This window comes from Paramisgurnus dabryanus, chromosome 11 (genome assembly GCF_030506205.2).
Source record: "Paramisgurnus dabryanus chromosome 11, PD_genome_1.1, whole genome shotgun sequence".
NCBI classification, from domain to species: Eukaryota; Metazoa; Chordata; class Actinopteri; order Cypriniformes; family Cobitidae; genus Paramisgurnus; species Paramisgurnus dabryanus.
The window spans coordinates 28985396-29004194 of NC_133347.1; the positions used below are offsets into that span (position 1 = coordinate 28985396).

At 36.3% G+C, this 18799-nt stretch overlaps 1 protein-coding gene across 3 annotated transcripts in view; it reads right to left on the reverse strand.

Moving 5' to 3' along the window:
• Positions 1-18799, reverse strand: part of agtpbp1 (ATP/GTP binding carboxypeptidase 1) — a 52085-nt gene that overhangs the window by 13216 nt on the left and 20070 nt on the right. For all 3 annotated transcript variants that reach the window (XM_065247722.1, XM_065247723.2, XM_065247724.2), the window contains 9 exons: positions 13995-14111; positions 13362-13861; positions 12526-12609; positions 11891-11977; positions 11654-11802; positions 6486-6573; positions 6182-6326; positions 1886-2036; positions 1308-1488 (listed from right to left, as the gene is read on the reverse strand). In XM_065247722.1, the coding sequence (XP_065103794.1) occupies positions 1308-1488; positions 1886-2036; positions 6182-6326; positions 6486-6573; positions 11654-11802; positions 11891-11977; positions 12526-12609; positions 13362-13861; positions 13995-14111 (1502 nt within the window). The remainder of the gene's footprint in view (positions 1-1307; positions 1489-1885; positions 2037-6181; positions 6327-6485; positions 6574-11653; positions 11803-11890; positions 11978-12525; positions 12610-13361; positions 13862-13994; positions 14112-18799) is intronic.

Consider the following 18799-nt stretch of genomic DNA (forward strand, 5'->3'; position numbering starts at 1 on the left):
TTGGAAATTAAAAAAAAATGTACCTGGCAGCTCATACTAATTATCAAAGTTTTGCAGCATTTCTTTAAAAGTTTATTTTTCCACTGTATTGAACGGCTTTGCCTAATGAATTGCGCTACACTGTCAGTTAAGGAGCACCATCTGATACTTTCTCATTTATACAGGCGCTGCAGCTCCCCCTTGTGTTTTTTAGAGAGATGTGCAATCATTGCGGTGATCTAAAATCATTGCGATGAGGTCAAACAATGGCGATGAGACGATTATTTAATCTATGTGACAGCCCTAGGTAGGATTTTCCTCACTAGAGGTCACTATTACACAATACAAAAGGTGAAGCTTAAAGGGAAATTCAACTTTTTAGAAAATATGCTCATTTTCCAGCTCCCCTAGAGTAAAACATTTGATTCTTACAGTTTTGGAATCCATTCAGCTGATCTTCAGGTTTGGCGCTAGCACTTTTAGCATAGTTTAGCATAATCCATTGAATCTGATTAGACCATTAGCATCGTGCTAAAAAAATAACCAAAGAGTTTTGATATTTTTCCTATTTAAAACTTGACTCTTCTGTAAACTAAGACTGATGGAAAATAAAAAATTGTGATTTTCTAGGCAGATATGTCTAGGAACTATACTCTCATTCTGGCGTAATAATCAAGGACTATGCTGCTGTAACATGGCTGCAGCAGGCGTAGTGATATGCACTGCCTGGAAATAGTCCCCTACCATTAAAAGTTACCAAGGGGACTATTTTTGGCTTCTGCGTCATATCATTACGGCAGAATGAGAGTATAATTCCTAGCCATATCTGCCTAGAAAATTGGAAGATATCTAACTCTTTGGTTATTTTTTAGCGGGATGCTAATGGTCTAATCAGATTCAATGGATTATGCTAAGCTATGCTAAAAGTGCTCGTGTCAGACCCAGAGATCGGCTGAATGGATTAAAAAAACTGTAAGAATCAAATGTTTAACTCTAGGGGAGCTGGAAAATGAGCATATTTTCAAAAAAAAAATGGAGTGTCCCTTTAAAGTATCTGAACTTCTTTCTATTTTTCGATATTTCTGTTTTGTCTAGTAGTTTTTCTAAACATGTTTAAATTCAGCTCAAGACTACTAGCAAGTTTTATTGTTGATATGATGCTATACTGTAGTTTACTATGCACATAACTGGAACTATAAATATAAGCGCCTATATTCTGAAACTTTCCACTATTTCACTATCCTGCTCTCAAGTGTACAGTGTCTCTATTCGATAGATTTGGCCTACGTCAAGATGAATTATATGGCTTACTGATGATTTTGACATACTTGCCGTTGATGACTCCATCAGGGTTGAGCATCGGGACGATTTTGAAAATGTAACTTTCTCTCAGACTCTGTGCTTTAGGACTGGAGCTCATGAGAAACTCCAGAGAGCCCTTCATTACCCAGCTGGAGTTAGTCTCACCGGGATGCACCCGTGCAGACAGAAACACCACCGGACGACTCCCTAAACACATAAAAACATTACTGGATACACTCCTTATATATTATACCACATGTCAGAACTGCAGGGAAGTGTGTAAAAATACTTATTACAATACATATCAGAACGCATGAGGTCATTGTGACCATAAGAGTTGCAAGATAGTGTATGTGCATGAAAGTGCATAAACTCAGATGCTACACACAAAAGTATGCAGTAAGCTGTCTGCATGGACAAAAATGTAAAACAAGTGCATGCAAGAGTTCATAAAAGAATGCAAGTGCATGAAAATGCATGCAAGACTGTGCATGAGAATATAATTAGGAAAACCGTATGCAGTTTCTGACATCCTGAATTGTCAGGTATGGCCTCATAGTAACCTGCATGTAATTGTGCATGTGAGCTTGCGTGCGCTACGTACTGAACTGGTCGATGTGGTCGTCGCTGGAAGACTCTGGCATGGCAGTGATAGTGAGTAGGGGACAGCTGTTTCCTCCTAGTGTTTGACACAGCTCATCTTCTCTATAGTAGATCTGAGCTGTCTGCAGGGCCCTCAGCTTCTGCAGGTGCATCTGAGTAAATGATACAACACAATTTAAAACTAAATGACTGCTCGTTGGACGTTCAGGTATTAGGTCAGCATTCTTACTCTGCCTTCGAGTCATGGATTGCATTAACAAAATAAGCCAGAATTATGCTCTTATAACCAGTGGGGAACTTTCTGTGGAACGACAATTAAAGAAATGACAGAAGCTAATTGCAATAGATCATTCTAGATAGCTTGCTAGTAAATACTAATGATTGACAGGATAGTTGAACAAAATTACACTTCCTATCATTCCCTGTGGCAGCATGAAAACAATGAGATCAACACTTCTGAACATGTTTTACAGGAGATCTTAAAGGCAGCTTGGTTGTACTTTATTTAAGGTGTTTTAAAGGAGCTGTATGTAGGTTTTTGACTGTACAAAATAAAATAAAAACTATATTATTGTAGATATGAGGTAAACATATGGAAGCCCATTTCCACCACATAAGAAACAAATCATGCTCTGGTAAATTATAATTATGAGATAAAATTATTGCTTTAAAGGTTTGAACTCATAATTATGACTTTTAATGTTTTTTTTCATAATTATGATTCATAATTTTTTTCTTATGTGCCAGAAATGGGCTTCCATAGAAACATGTTATAGTTATAGTTTTTTTTTTGAAAAACAATATTATAGCCAGTTATTCTCTTTTTGAAATAGGTCTTCCATTGAGGAATGTGCCAATTTACCCAATAGTTTATTTTGACAGTTCGGTTGCCAGTTTTCACGGTTGCCAGTTTTCATGGTTGCATAAATGAGACCGCAATGGCCCATGAATGCGAACTCCGGTGGACGCAACCTCGAAATGAAGCGCAGATTGAATTATAAAAATCCACACAAGCCGGTTTGTAATTTGCAGACAACAAAAAACATTGCAAACGTAAAAATGTAAAAATGAGCAGATAAACTTATGCTTTCCATTGTCAGTTGCTCTCCTGTATGTGTCTGGCAACCCGAAAGGGGGGGCAGGGAAAAACGTCTCCAAAATGTTGAAATTTTGAATTTAGAGTTCAACCTCTAAAAGTCAATGTTACATACTGTACACAACACTCTGTACTTACACAAGAAAAAGGCATTTGATACATTGTACCTTTCGTGCACATATTGTACAACCTTATGGGCTGCAAGTATGTTCAGTTTGAAATGGCCTTGTTTCATGGCCAGTGCTTTTCTTGTGTCCTGATTTTAAAGGCATATTAAATTGTTCATATTAAATTTAATGAATATTTGAAGAGTTTGGTTCCAAAACGCAATAAACGCCATTTTTAAAAAAATGAGTTACTGCCAAAATCAGTATTATATCAGGTCAGTATTTAAAAGTAAATTCTTAATTTTACGCAAAATCCAATCTTCGCCGTGTTACTCTGTCATCTTTTCTCCATTTTTTCCCAAAACGCAATAAACGTCATTCCCCTTTTTCTACAGAATGCAATAAATCCGCTCCACAAATTACAGCGCACCACTCCACGCAATGTAAACAAACAATGGTGGCGCGTTGAGTACACAGAATCTTAGTTTTCCTCATCGACTTTGTACTTCGTGATCAACAAACGAACAAAAACAAACTTTAAATGGCATTGATAAACCTGTGGTTGTTTCCTGAAAAAAAAATGTAAGCTATCAAAATCTAATAATTTACGCGAGAGGAACTCTGGAGACGATCGCTTGTTCTCCTGACAGCATCTAGCTTCTCTCGTGCTAACACATTGACCCCAGGGATCTTATGAAAAACTTTCCATAATTTTACTCAAAGTCAACGAGAATCAAGCAGGACCAAAACATTTTACAGCTGATCGCTGTCAAAAAAGTTCAGCGATGACATCACAAGTATAACAGCAGCAATGACTATATGACAAAGTGTTTTGATTAATGCCATTCATGTTTATTTTTTAATCACTGTATACCAACTAAATGAATATAACATGGCAAAGATGAATGCACATTTATATATTGATTCAACAGATATTTTGAAGAAAAAAACTTGTCATGGATTTATTGCATTTTGTGGAAAAAATTATTTGTTTTTATAATAAATCTTTGAAAATCAAGTTATGGATTTGAATTTTTCATGTTTTTATAACCTAAAGATGCTATGTGAAAGTTTGTAACAGAAAAAAGTGGTTTTCATCTTGACACTTTCTTGGTATAGAAAACACGTTTTTACCCAAATTTGTCAAAATGAATTTATTGCGTTTTGGAACCAAACTCTTCATTTGTTGCGCCTAGTTGAACTTCTGTTAAAACCATAATAGTATTCATTCATTTATTTATTTATTTATTTATTTATAATGGGACCATGCACAATTTTTAACATAAAATTTTCATTTCATGTATTGTACCGGATTTAGCCGAGGGTTAATTGCATAATATGCACAATTACTGTAAATAACATAACCAAGGCAACATCGGTGGTATTACTTTATCTGAAAAAAGGTTAACAGTGCCAGTCCTACATATCAGTTATATAAATCTTGAAGGATCGGTACCGGACAATCATGATTAAAAGAAATCGGTAGTCATCATCGGCTCCAAAAATCCTTATCTGAGCATCCCTAATGTACACAATATGTAAAGTACATAAATGTTGTATAAGTACGTATAGTAAAGACATCTAAATATAAGTGTCAGGCAGCTTTACATGTTTCTAGCATAACAAGAGGTTAAATGTGTCATATGATGTTGCTAAAAAAACATTATTTTGTGTATTTGCTGTAATGCAATGTGTTAACGCGGTTTAAGGTTAAAAAACATTCTTTTGTGTATTTTCTGTAATGCAATGTGTTGTTTTTTTTGTTGCTCCTCTATGCCCCACCTTTCTGAAACCACCGATTTTTACAAAGCTTATCGTTCTAAAATGTCCGGTGTGCTCTGATTTGCCTGCTATTCAGTGCATTTTGATTGTTTGAATACCTCAAGTGTGTGAGGGAAATGTTAAGCCCCTTACCATATTTGGAATATCCGTTCCCAAAGAGCAGCGTCTCCACAACATAGTGGCAGCAACAATTTTACGCCTACTTTGCGTATACATTTTGACGGTGTTATGCAAATCTCCCCACATAATGACACAGATATAAAGTGTTTGAATGAGGCGTCTTAAGCACTATTCGGACGGGATTAGTTTTCCAAACAACGTTTGAGTTTCAACGTGTCCCCCAGGACGTCTGTGATTTTATGTACAGATTCGGATGGGATTAAAATGATGCAGGCTATTCCAGAGATGGGAGTGTCTGTTTCATGCATTTGGGCGCAGAAGAGCACGTGCTCTGGATACGCGTGTTTGTAATGTTTAATATTTTGCTTTAAATGTAAAATTATGACAATGTAATTTATTAATTTAATTTTAAAAAATCAAAATAAAATATACAAATCCTACTAAAGTAACGTTAGCCTACGTGTTTTATATAACTGTCTGCTTATAATAAACCCAAAGAAATGAAGAAATAATGATTAATAACAATTTATTATCTTTATTAATTAACATTACCATTCCGGAGTTTAACAACTTTGAACGGAGTTTCTTATAACGTTAATGATGTTACAGTGGCCAGTCTAAACAGTGTTTGATATTCAGCTCGTCTTGATTTAATTACCATACACTTGCCAAATGCGAAAAAACATCCATATCTGAATGAACAGGACTCAGGAAATACAATAAACGCGCATTAGTAAGACCTTACGGCAGATCACGTTGGCCAAAACACGACATGAACCGCGTTTTCAAAAGATATTGCGGGCAAACACAGACATTTGCATCCGGACGGGATTAAATTTCTCAGAGGACCTCTGGGTTCGGCGAAAAACAGTAGGTAAATTGCTCTGGAATTCTTACGGAGGTCGTCAGAGAAAAACACAGACATGGCCGATTCGGACGAGATTAAAAACACAGAGGACCTCTGAGAAGCACCATTTTCTCAGAGGTCCCCCTGTAAAACTAATCCCGTCCGAATAGGGCTTTAGGAAGACATGGATGACCCCTTCACTTTTAGAAAGAATATCTCTTTGGGCTTAAGACTTTAATCTTTGCAACTTTACGTATTTTCTATAAGCACAAACAACTGTTTACGCTCCAAAAACAAAAGAAAACATGAAATCGCATCATATGACCCCTTTAAAGTGTATATTACCTTAAGTGTAGAAAAGGTATATGGATAATGGTAGGCGAAGTAGCAGACATCATCTTTGTGCTGAAAGGTCACAGTAAAAGTCATGGTGAAATAAGATTTTCCTTTTTGACCACCAGCCGCAATGGAGCTTCGTGAGAAATGGTTCCTAGGTAGGGAGAGAGAAAGAAATAAAGATAGATGCTGCGAAACAATGACAAGAGTTCTGTCTCCATTTTGACAAGCCACAAATCAACTGTGCAGGTATTCATTTTCCAGACTTTGTAATACCTTTGCAACCAATTAGTATGGAAAGTGTTGTCCTTACTTGTAGTAGCAGATGTCTGATCCGGTTCTGACCCAATGGGGTCTTCCGTTGATAGCTTCCTGCACAGAGTACATGAGCACCTGCATACCTGTCACAAAAATACCAGAACAAAAAACACATTCACACAAAAATACATCCAATAACCCAATTCTGAAGTTATGCAAGCTTGGTTGCATGTATTTTTGCATTTTGTGCTTTCAGTCAACTTTTCATAATGAAACAAGTACTTGCTGCATTGTCAGTATTTTAGCACTATAACCAGAGGTGTAAAGTACTTGAGTAAATGTACTTCGTTACTGTACTTAAGTATTTTTGGGCTACTTTGTACTTGTACTGAGTATCAAAAATATAGGCAACTTTTACTCTCTACTCAATTACATTTTTGATTGGGTATTTGTACTCTTTACTCCACTACATTTGAAATGACACTTTACGTTACTCGCTACATTGTTTATTCGTCAAATAAAAACGAGACGAAAGTGTCAGAGAGTGATGATGGATAGAATCTGTGGTCGCGAGGTGTTACACGCACACACACAACTGAGGGACTTCATTTGGCGCTGCGCAGAGCAATCGTATGAAATCAAAGTACTGCGAGAGCGAATCAAATGCATATGGAGAAGTCTGGTCTCGCGGTACTTTGATGTCAAACGCTAAATGGCTTGCGTTGAGCCACCGTAGCGGGACATCTGCGTGCTGCGTATGTCATAAACTGTAGAGAAAAGTTCGCGTCTGGTCTGAGAGAAGAGATAAAGAGCAAACATATGGATGCATATCACATTTGCTTCAGTCAAGGGACCCTTTGTTAAACATGTGATGCTACAATCAAAACAAAAGTGATGCGCGATTGCTGGAGGGTCATCCCACAACTCAAAGGCAAGCACAAATGTTTGTATACTCTGATGCTACTTTATCAGCTAACCTGAGCTGGTAAGTTTCATAACTTGATATAACTTACTATATAAGCCAAAATAAACCAGCGAGGTCCTGTACTGATTGCCTGAGTAACTTGAGTACATTGTAAGATTGATAATAAGTGTACAATTTCACTGTCCTCACATTTAATCAAGTATGCTGTAATGTATTTACTGTAAAGAGGGATGCATGACGGAAGAAATGTAGTGCACTTAATGTGAGATAGTGTTGTTACGTACTACATGTGTTTACAATTAATCTTTCAAATGAACTACTTCACGTTTTTAATATGCATTATCATATTTCTGTTAGTGTAATTTTAGTTTAATGGAATTTTTTAAATATTAAAATTATATATTTTTTAGGATAGGCCTATATAAGAATATTTGGTAACACTTTACAGTAAAGTTCATTAGTTAACAGTAGTTAATGTATTAACCAACTTGAACAAACCATGAGCAATACATTTGTTACATTATTTATTCATCTTTGTTAATGTTAGTTAATAAAAATGTAAGCTTTAATTGTTTGTTCATGTTAGTTCAGAGTGCATTAACTAATGTAAACAAGATTTTAATAAAGTATTAGTAATTGTTGAAATTAACATTAACAAAGATGAATAAATGCTGTATAAGTGCAGTTCATTATTAGTTCGTGTTAACTAATGTAGCTAACTAATGTTAACTAATGAACCTTATTGTAAAGTGTTACCATATATTTATATCACAAAGTTAGGCTATATATTTTTCAGCATGGCACATTCAAGTACACAACAACACTAGACAAAAATTAAATTTAATGTAGATTTCTAGACTAAAATCTCATGGCATTTAGTTGAATAAAATTAGACTAAAACTAAATCAATTCAGATGACAAAAATATGACTAAAACTAAATAAAATTTTAGTCAAAAGACTATGACTATGTTTAATCTGTGTTTGTTCTGCCAGGTCAAAATTTTGAGGTGTTTGATTTCTTTTCTATATTAGGAAATAAAACCTCATAAATAAACTTTCTTAGTTTTCACTGCCCAGACCTACAATGTCTCTTTGTGTTGAGGACTAGTGCATCTTTGAGCCAACATTCAGTACGAGTAAAAATACTTGAGTACTTTTAAATTGGGTTACTTTAATACTTTTACTCAAGTCGTATTTAAATTGGTGACTTGTAACTTGTAGTGGAGTAATTTTTACAGTAAGGAATTTTTACTTTTACTCAAGTATGGCTTTCAGCTACTCTTTACACCTCTGACTATAACAGCACTAACTGCGTTCACACCAGACATGGAAGAGGCGAAAAAAACATGCTATTTGCATGTAGTTTGACGTAGTTTAATTGCTAAATTCTAACGTAAAAATTCTAGTAATTCGAGACATTCATGCGTAAATTCACATCATGGGAGGGCTTATATAGCTCAAATTGAGTAAACTTATCAGATTGTTCGACCTCCTCACTCACTTTCTTCCAAACAAGATTCTTTTAATTCCTGTAAAAGTTCGAAGATGTCTCGTATAGCGATTAGGGGTGTGACGGTTTTTATATAACCGCGAGACCGACAGTTATGGTTGAAAACCGTCATTAAGTAAGGGATAATGTAGAGGCAGCCGGTAGTTATCGGGAAATAAGCCCCGACAGTGTGATCAGGACCCGACGCGAAGCGGAGGGTCTTGTATCACACTGAAGGGGCTTATTTCCCGATAACTACCGGCTGACTCTACATTATCCCGCTTATTACACGGCTACTTGTCACATAAGAAAAAAAACTGGACATGAATATGAATTTGAAACATTTTATTGGCATATTTGTTTTAAATTAACATTTTTATCCTTCCGCGAAACTTTGCACAGATGCATAAAATGATCGTAATACCTTATTAAGATCCTCTGCTTCATACTTGTCTGTCTCCATTTTTTTCTCTTTTAGCCAGTCTTTGAGAAGTTTTAATGCCCATTCTGTATTTTTTTGTGTGTTGGCTTCGTAGCTGTCATGCTCTATTTTGTCAAGTTCAGTCTCAGTAAGCTCTCTGTGTCTTGTCGTGGTTGTCCAGTGTTTGTCACAAGATGGCGCCAAACAGACAGTAATCTTTATTGGCGCGGAGCGATCTTACTCGTAAAAGTTGTGCCGGCTATGCGTTATTATTTTGGAGCGGTTATTATTCGAAAAGAACGAACCTGCAAATGTCTCAACTGACCAATCAGAATCAAGCATTCCAGAGAGCCGTGTAATAAGACTCTATAACCGCCCAAACCGTGTTATTAAATATTTTTAAAAACATTTTTATCATAAAGAATTTTAAGTACTAATTAAAAACAATTGTTAACAGTCTGTGACTGTGTTACACGCTACACATCCCACATATGTTCTCACGCAGTGAAAAATACAGTGAAAATACAGAGCGGAGCAGACAGACACTGACTGACAAGACAACGCGCTGACATACAGGACAGACCAGGTTACTTTTCGGTTACTTTTGAGATTAAACATATTAAACAAAGTCTCACCTTTCAAATCATCTCTTCCTTATAGTTAATTTATAGCATCAAATAAACATGAATTAAGAAGTAATGTTGTTTAAATCGCGGAAAGGCGTCAGTACACTCCGCTTTTCAAGTTCAAATCCTCCCATGCTAAACTACTAACTCTCCTGAAAGCACATTCACTGCTAGTTGTCTTGCTGTTTATTTTAAATAAACGTAGAGCAAGTAGCTAATTAGTGTCTAGTTTATTTAAACACCAGTTTCACATCGCAAGCGTGAGAACTGAGCCGCGCGTATGTGGAGAGCGTTTGCTGCGAGTGGCCATTGTGCTTTTACACCGGCTGGGTTTGCAGCGCATACTGTGCAGTTTAATAACAGTATAAAAATCTCAAGTTCACATTAATTTATTTTACCTGCATTTATGAGCAAAACCTCTTCAAGATGCTTTTTAATCCACATGTTTTCGTGCTGTTCTGGTCCGTGTTATGACAGATATAGACACAATTACAGACATAAAAAGCCCAATGCACAAATGTGTTTCTCTGAAGATTATTAAGATAGATGATAGATAGAGGATTAATTTATGCTGGGCAGAGAGTGACAGCGCAGTCTTCTGGCAACATTGTGTTTTTTAAATTTTTCATTGCTTTCTGTTAAATTGCTCAAAGTCATTACTGTTTAAAACACACTTGGCATCACATTCATGATTTTATGTAAAATGACACTTTCGCGTCAATTTAAACAAGCAAACCCCCCCCCCCCCCCACAGACGGTTATGTTATGAACCGTCACATTTGACTCACGTCATAACCGTCATCACCAATTCTGAAACCGTCACACCCCTTATAGCGATGATGATTGTCCTCCATTGTTTTTTTTTTCTGCCTCCGCTCACTTCCTGTAATCACGTCACTGCTAGAGCAAGCTTCTGATTGGTTAACGCAGCATGAAAATCCGCCGAAGATCAGATTTTTCAACTTGCGCATATCAGTGTCAATGCTCAATTGGCGCCATCCTCGCCACAGGGTGCCTATTCACGTCTTTGTATTGACTTAACATGTAAATCACTCGCGCTTGTCGCCTCTTCCGCGTCTGGTGTGAACACACTATAAAGCTGACAACATAATTACGTATACGTAACATCACTATAGCAAACATTATAACTGACATCTTTGTTTGTGTTTAGCTTAAGAAAGAAAGTTATATACATTAGTGATGGTTTGAGTGTGAATTATAATTTTTTTTACTTTAACTCTTTCCCCGCCAGCGTTTTTTAAAACTTTTTTAAACTATTAATTTTTTTGCCAGCCAGCACCAAATTTTTTTATGATTTTCACAAAAGTTTTATGCTTTCCAGAAATTTTTTTTCTTTAAATATATAAATATATAAAATGAAAGAATAGACCCTCTGCTTTTAAACAACAAAAAAGCATGTTTCATCCTTCCTTCATTTGTTCTCTTTTTATCACCTTTCCAATTTGGATAGGTTTCTTCAAAACAAAAGCTGAGATAATTCCATTATTGTAAAAGACTTTTGTTAGAGATCAGATTCAGAGCGATGATCAAAACATAAACAGAGTTTTTACTGTTTTTGGATGCTTCCATGTTTTATAAGTTGGGCCACCTAGTGGACAACAGTGAAAATATGGATTGCAGTAAATAGTCGTCAATGGCAGGGCGTTTTCTCTTTTCTCTGACGGGGAAAGAGTTAAGTACTTGTTTGCATATTTGTGTGCAGTATTGTATGTTTCTGGCCTAAAATCTATATTGACCTACCATAATTGAATTGGCTGTTGGACTTCTCACAGTTGATTATGTTGAATCGATAGCGAACCCCTGGACGCATATTGCTCACTTCAAAATAGAACCACTGGTGATAGTGATTACTATTGATATCTGAGTTCAGGATCAAGTCGTACTCGAACCTCGAGACAGAAACAGATAAAGCATGATAAGAATAAAACAACAATTTTATCCAAGGAAAATGTTTACATAAAAAAGTTCGGCACATACTTTCGGACTTGTATTGCTTTCCGTAGGTTGCCAGACTCAAATTTTGAGGTAAATTTGAGAGAGTTCCCATTGTCAATAACTGGACAACTGAAAGAGCAAAATTATATTAAAAAATGTTGGTACATTTCAATAACAGACATTGTAATATTAATGATCTATGCTTTTTAAATGATTTCATGAGCACAAAAAAGAATATATTATATATAAATATATATTAATATCCTAATGATTTTTGGCATAAAAGAGATAATTTTGACCTACAGTATACAATGTATTGTTGGCTAATGCTGGCCGTGCGACTTATGACTGGTTTTGTGGTCCAGGGTCACATATTATTATTATTATTATTATTATTATTCAGTATATATTATTTTCACTTGTTTATTAATATAATGATTTGTTCCTTTCTGTGCACTGGAAGCTTTGATACATGTTTGTATACATTGTTATACATGTACTTACTATAATGATAACAGCAAATTTATCATATTTACAAGCAACCAACCCTAAACCTAAACCTAACCTTATGGTAAACACGTTAATTAATATTACTCAGTACTTATTTGTGTTTTCAAATAAAGCGTAATCTGATTCTGACCTTCAGAAGCTTTTATTTTTTATAAATGCACCCTTACCTCTGATTGTCTAAGTCATATACGACTTTATCAAGGATGTCAAAGGGATGAATGAGCCTCTCGATGTCCTGGAAGATCTTCATTCTGTTGAAAATAAATGATTTAAGAGACTTAGCTCACCTAAAAATATTACATAATTACAAAAAAAAGTAGCAAACATTCACTTTCATATTGTTCCAAAACTGTATGACTTTGTTTTAAAGATTGCTATTTTACAAACCATTAAAGTATTTAGAGATCACGGACTTTATGATACGACTAATACCATATATTTCTAGTTTGTAGTGATGTTCTTTTACATGAGAAGAGGCATGCACAGGGCTATCATGTGGCTTCAAACGGCATGAAGTACACAAATCGTATGGACTAAGACCGACGGAAAATTTACATGAAAATGCCTGAAAATAGTCCTCTGCTATTGAAAGTTACCAAGGGGACAATTTTCGGTTGCTGCGTAATATCATTGCGCCTCCTGCAGCCATGTTACAGAATCAAAGTCCTTGATTATTATGTTTAATTCCTCGCCATATCTGCCTAGAAAACTTTTAATTTTCCATAGGTCTTATTATATGAGGTAACTACAGAAGAGTCAAGTTTTAAACAGGAAAAATATTGAAACTTTTTGGTTATTTTTGAGCGCGATGCTAACGGTCTAATCAGATTTAATGGATTATGCTAAGCTATGCTAAAAGTGGTACCGCCAGACCCGGAGATCGGCTGAATGGATTCCAAAACGGTAAGAATCAAATGTTTAATTCTACGGGAGCAGAAAAATTTAGTGTGTCCCTTTAAGGGAAGTATTTAACAGTAAAGCAGGGTCATTAAACGGGTAATACCTTTGCACTCCATAAACTCTCTCTACAATGGGCTCACGGAGATCAAGTCCCACATGGCCGAAGTAATCTGGGTATGCCACCTCTGTGTAGATGGGCACCGAGCGGGTACTTTTCACCATCTCCAAGTAGAGGTCGGGGTCATGCAGAGGGAGCACTGCGGCTGTATCTGGGACCACAAGCAAGCCCTGCTCCCCGCTCTCATCCTGAGACCTATCGTCACAATCTCCGTTCACAGAGTCCACACCATCCAGAACCAGCCGGCCCAAGCTACACACCAGATCAGGGTCTGGTTTACTCTCTGGGGTTTTTGCTAAAGAGATGCCGTCTAACTCCGTGGGTGATTCTGTCGGTTTGGGTAACTGAACGCTCTCCAGTTGCTGACGTCTGTTTGGAGACCTGACAGAGGTGAGTGTGGTGGTGGGAATAATAATGGGGCCATTAAGATCTTGGTTGACGCTTGATGGATGAAACACAGCTCTGCAGTTTTCAAAGTCATAATCCTGATATGAAACAGAAACATTTCATCATTTAATAACTGATCAAGTTGATTAAGATGCACATAAATCTGGATAAACCCCAACACAGAGTATTATAATAAGAGTCGGACGCATGCATAAATGTAAACGTTCACACCTTAAAATCCTTGGTGAATTCCACACAGAAACGCTCATAGACTCGCAGCTCATCAAACGGACGTGTCTGCATTTGTCTGGGCCGCAATTTGTTGATATCTGTCTCAATATCATCATTCTGCAGGAAAGAAATTACTTGTTAGAAAAAACTGCATAATACTTTAATAGCTAATCTAAGAAGTAGTCTGTATTGACAACACATGTAGTATATTGTTCTTATTAGGGATGCACCAAATATATTCAGGTACTCAAAGATGCACAAATGCTTGTGTCGGAGATAATGCATAGTTCTTGTAGTTTTTCTTCAATCTGACATTAATACAGTTATACAAAAACTATTTTAAAACGACAAAGCATTCCGGACCCCTCCCCAACTACATTGGGACTGGATTTTGGTGGGTTAACACAAACAAATGTCCAGTTACATCAGATAAGGTTGCTCGGACAACTGACAGACATCTTTTATGGTTATGGCTTCTCGTCCAGAAAGGCAAATCACAGATGTCAGTAACAAGGTGAAGCTCAGGAGAGCAAACCTTCACTTCAATGGACCTTAATCAGCATGTTCCAGACCTTCTGCACAGACTACAGGACTGTGTCTGCGTGTTCCAGATTGCTAGGATGCTCTCGGTGGTCCTGGAGATCAGCATTTTCACAGCACTTAGTGTTCAAGGCTGTCAAACTGAACCTGACTTTTTTCATTTGCAGCTCGGAAAAGCCTGACACGTGGCCGACGTGCCACCACCGGAGTGCATATTCGATCGCAGTGAACGTAAATATCTCTTAACCAAACCTCTTTTCTGAGACCTTGGCATTGATGTATTCTGTCAGTAACTATTTAACATAGATGCTTTCAATTTTGCATAGCTAATTTCTTTAATGTTTAGCAGATAATTCTTTGATTATTTGGGTTATTAGAAATAAGGTTTACGTCTTATTAGAAACCATAAATTGCCATAAATTCAACTCGGTCACTTCAATTTTCTATTCTTTGCACTTAAGTTTCCATATTTTTTATTCTTAAAGGAACAGTATGTAGGATTGTGGCCAAAACTGGTACTGCAATCACAAAACTTGTGGTTAAAACTGGTACTGCAATCACACAACTGGTGGCCAATATACAAAATGACAACATAAACATCAGTTGAGGGCTGCAACTCCACTTTTTAAATGACAATATCCTGACCAGACCACTGTTGTCAGTGATATAAGTATTTGAAATGAAAATGATTTCTTAATGTCTAGTGACATATCAAAGCCATTTTATGATTAATTGATATAAATTTCTTACATACTGTTCCTTTTTAGTATTTTAGTATCACTTAGTAGTGTTTTTAATTTTTTGTTTTGTTTATCTTTTGTAAATAAATTCCATTTTATTACCACTGTGTCTTCCTTGTGTTGATAATACAGTTAAAGGGTTGTACAAGTCAGCCAGTATTTCACAAAATCCCTCAGATAAATTAGCCGACAAACTTACATATTTTCTTATTTGTTAAATCAACTTCACTTCAATGACGCCCCATTCAAACAGCAAGCGACCAGCAGTAGCAGAGCGACGCAATCTCATTCATTTGAATGGAAACCGGGTGACTTCCGGCGACATGAGCGAAAGTGACCGTTGGCAACCGTATGGGCGTGTCCAGCGACGCGAGAAAGTTAAGAAAAGTTTAACTTTATGCAAATATCGAGCGAATTTCGGGAGCGACTACCAATGAGAACGAAGCAGTGGAGTTCACGTCATCCTTCTCTCGTCAGTTACCGGCGTGAATGGTACTCATTTGTTTATGACAAGCAGATTTAGAAACGCCTCATTGAAAGAGACGAGCGACACACAGCGATAACGTCGCTGGCTGTCTGAACAAGGGGGCATTCACACGCATAGACACTCCTGGTGAAACTCACCTCTATTGTAATGTGTATGGCATACTACCCAGTTGGTGCCCGTGTCAAAATCACTACACAGAATATTTGGTAACATTAAGGCGAATTACTAGTTTTTATATAAGATGTATGCATATGGCAGGAGCTTTATCCACAGTGACTTTTATATTTTATGTAAGGTATACGTGGACCCATTATTAGGTGTCTTTTTAATATTATACATTTACATAAGCTGTTAAACTGTGATAATATAATGTAAATACTAGGGATGGGCATTCGATTAAGTTTTCTTTGTCGATCGTCGGGAGAATTAACGATCGACTATCGATTAATCATTAATATTTTTATAATAAAATTTGTTATTTAACTTTTATACTTAAAAAAATGCAATGAATACAAATATACAGCGTGTTTTTCCTCGATGAGACCTTTATTACAAGATCAACTTGTGGCTGACAGTTAAACTATGTTTCAAACATATATTTGCGTGCATGTGCGGTGCTCTAAAGCAGCGGAACCTGCAGCTGCGAGCCAGCGTTCTTAAACAGAGACCTCATTATTTCCAAAATAAATAAAAAAACAGATTCATGTTTAACATTAAATTAAACAAAAAACATAATACTTAGATCTGAAAGGTTTTGTCAAAATGTAACTCAAAATTATTCAAGCCAGAAGAAAGTGCAAGATATTAGCCTTCCTAACATTAGGCTATAACAAATTAGGCTACTTAAAGCCTCGTGAAAAATAACTAACTTAAGTAACTCGCATAAAACTTCTGCACCAGTCTACTGATTTTTTTTGAGAAATAAAAGCATTTTTTGGGGTCAGACGCGACCACAACCCATGGTGACCGTCAGTCCAGCCGCCGCCGAAAACACCCGCTCCGAGGAGACTGACCGGGATGCACAGGTACCTCAGCGCTAACTTGGCTTATTCCGCATACAGAGTATGTGTGAAACAGCGTGCGTTTTGTGAGCCCCATTCACCATTGTTTAATTATACTAACATAGTCTTTTAGTTTTTATTTGTTGTAAAACAACAGTAGACACAAATTTACTATGGTCTCCAACTCCACAATATACCATAACCATGGTATTTGTAGTAAAATTGCGGAAATACAAATCGTTTTAATCTGCAAAAAAAAAAAAAAACATTTTCACAATGATAAAATCATGGCTAATTTTCCTAAGGTAGTAATTACAAAATTATATATGTTTGAAAGACGGAGATGCGCACCTGTCAATCTATTACATAACAGAGCGAGGCCAGAGACAAACGTGCTCATAAACGGGAGTAATATGGAATAATGTGTGCATCTGTGAATAACTGTAAGTATACATTTCTTTTAAATATATTTTGTCATATAAAGTTTTGAGACATGGCCTAATAATGCTTTTTTCACTTTAATTGCTCATTTAGACTTAATTGTGCGGGTAACAGCATTTTTGACGCATTTACCTCAGAGATTATTTTAGCAATATTGCTTTTTTCCGGTAATAATAATACAATTTATATTTCAATCCTGTTTCATTGTCTGTTTATTCATTTCATTATGCTGTTATGTTAATGTGAGGATATTTATTTGCCATATGAAACGTGCCGTTATATGAATACTTTTGTATAATATTCAAATATATGCGGAATAATGTGTGCGTCTTTGAATAACTGTATGAATACAGTTGCTTATTTTTGTCATAAAGTTTTAAGAAATAATAATATTGTGAGGATTTATTTCCATATAAGACGCTTTTTGTCGTTGAATACTCTCATTTATTATTTGGAAATCATATACATAGGAAATATATAATGTGGAAGGGTAGACTTGCAGTTATAAGTTACTCTGCTTATTTTTATTTATGATATATGTGGAGATAAATAAAGCATTGCAAAACTGCTGATTTGATCCATTCAGATCCTGACCACCAGGCTAGAGATTTTAAACATCCTTAATCCACACTTACTAGTCTGTCAAATAATATCTAAAATATATTGTTTTGTGAAAAAAAAATGATGCTTTGTTCTATTGTTTATGCGGAAAAGTGTTCACAGAAAGTGTCAATCACATGAACGTTTTATATGCAGAATAAGCGGTCAGCAGTGCACTGCAACGGGTGCTTGACGGATTCGCCGCACACATACTCAAACGCACTGCATACGGAGTATTTGTGAAACAGGAGTTAGATAAAAAAAATGCATTCAATTAATTGATAACAAATTAACGTGATCGACGAAATTCTTAACAATCAATTATCGATCGTCGATTAATTATGCCCATCCCTAGTAAATACACTTCCTACAGTATTGGAGGAGTTAGAATGTATTTTGGACTCTTATTGATTGCTTTTTTATTATTTGGTCTTAGGTATCAGTTTCAGTTTGTTTTGTAATAAAAGAAACTGAAGTTGAAAGAAGTTGGCAAACATATATTTTTCTTTACATATTTTCAAACATTCTGATATATATTTCCTTAAAGGCGCTCTAAGCGAATAATGTGCGACGTCACTTCCTGTTGATGTTTGAACTGTTTTCAAACAGACAGAGCGTAGCTAACTCCTCCCCCTCCCCCTCCCTTCCGTGCTTTCATGAACGCGCCCAACCCCCACCCCCAAATCCTTCTTGTCGTTTATTGGCTGGAATACTTTGTTTTGTTTTGTGCTGCTAGGTTTGGCCATTTGTTGATATTGCCGTTTGTGAAGCCTGGGCTGTCTACAGAGATTGCGTTTTTTTACAGTTTGATCAGCGGACAGGCAGCAAGCAGATAGTGAGAAGATGTTTCCGGTATGTAACAAAAAATGTTTTATGGTCTAAAACGCTTCAATTCGCTTAGAGCACCTTTAAAGCTCCACTGTGTAGGATCTACTCCCATTAAGCGGTGAAATTCTATATGACAACCAACTGAATATTACTTTCTAGCCCCCCCCC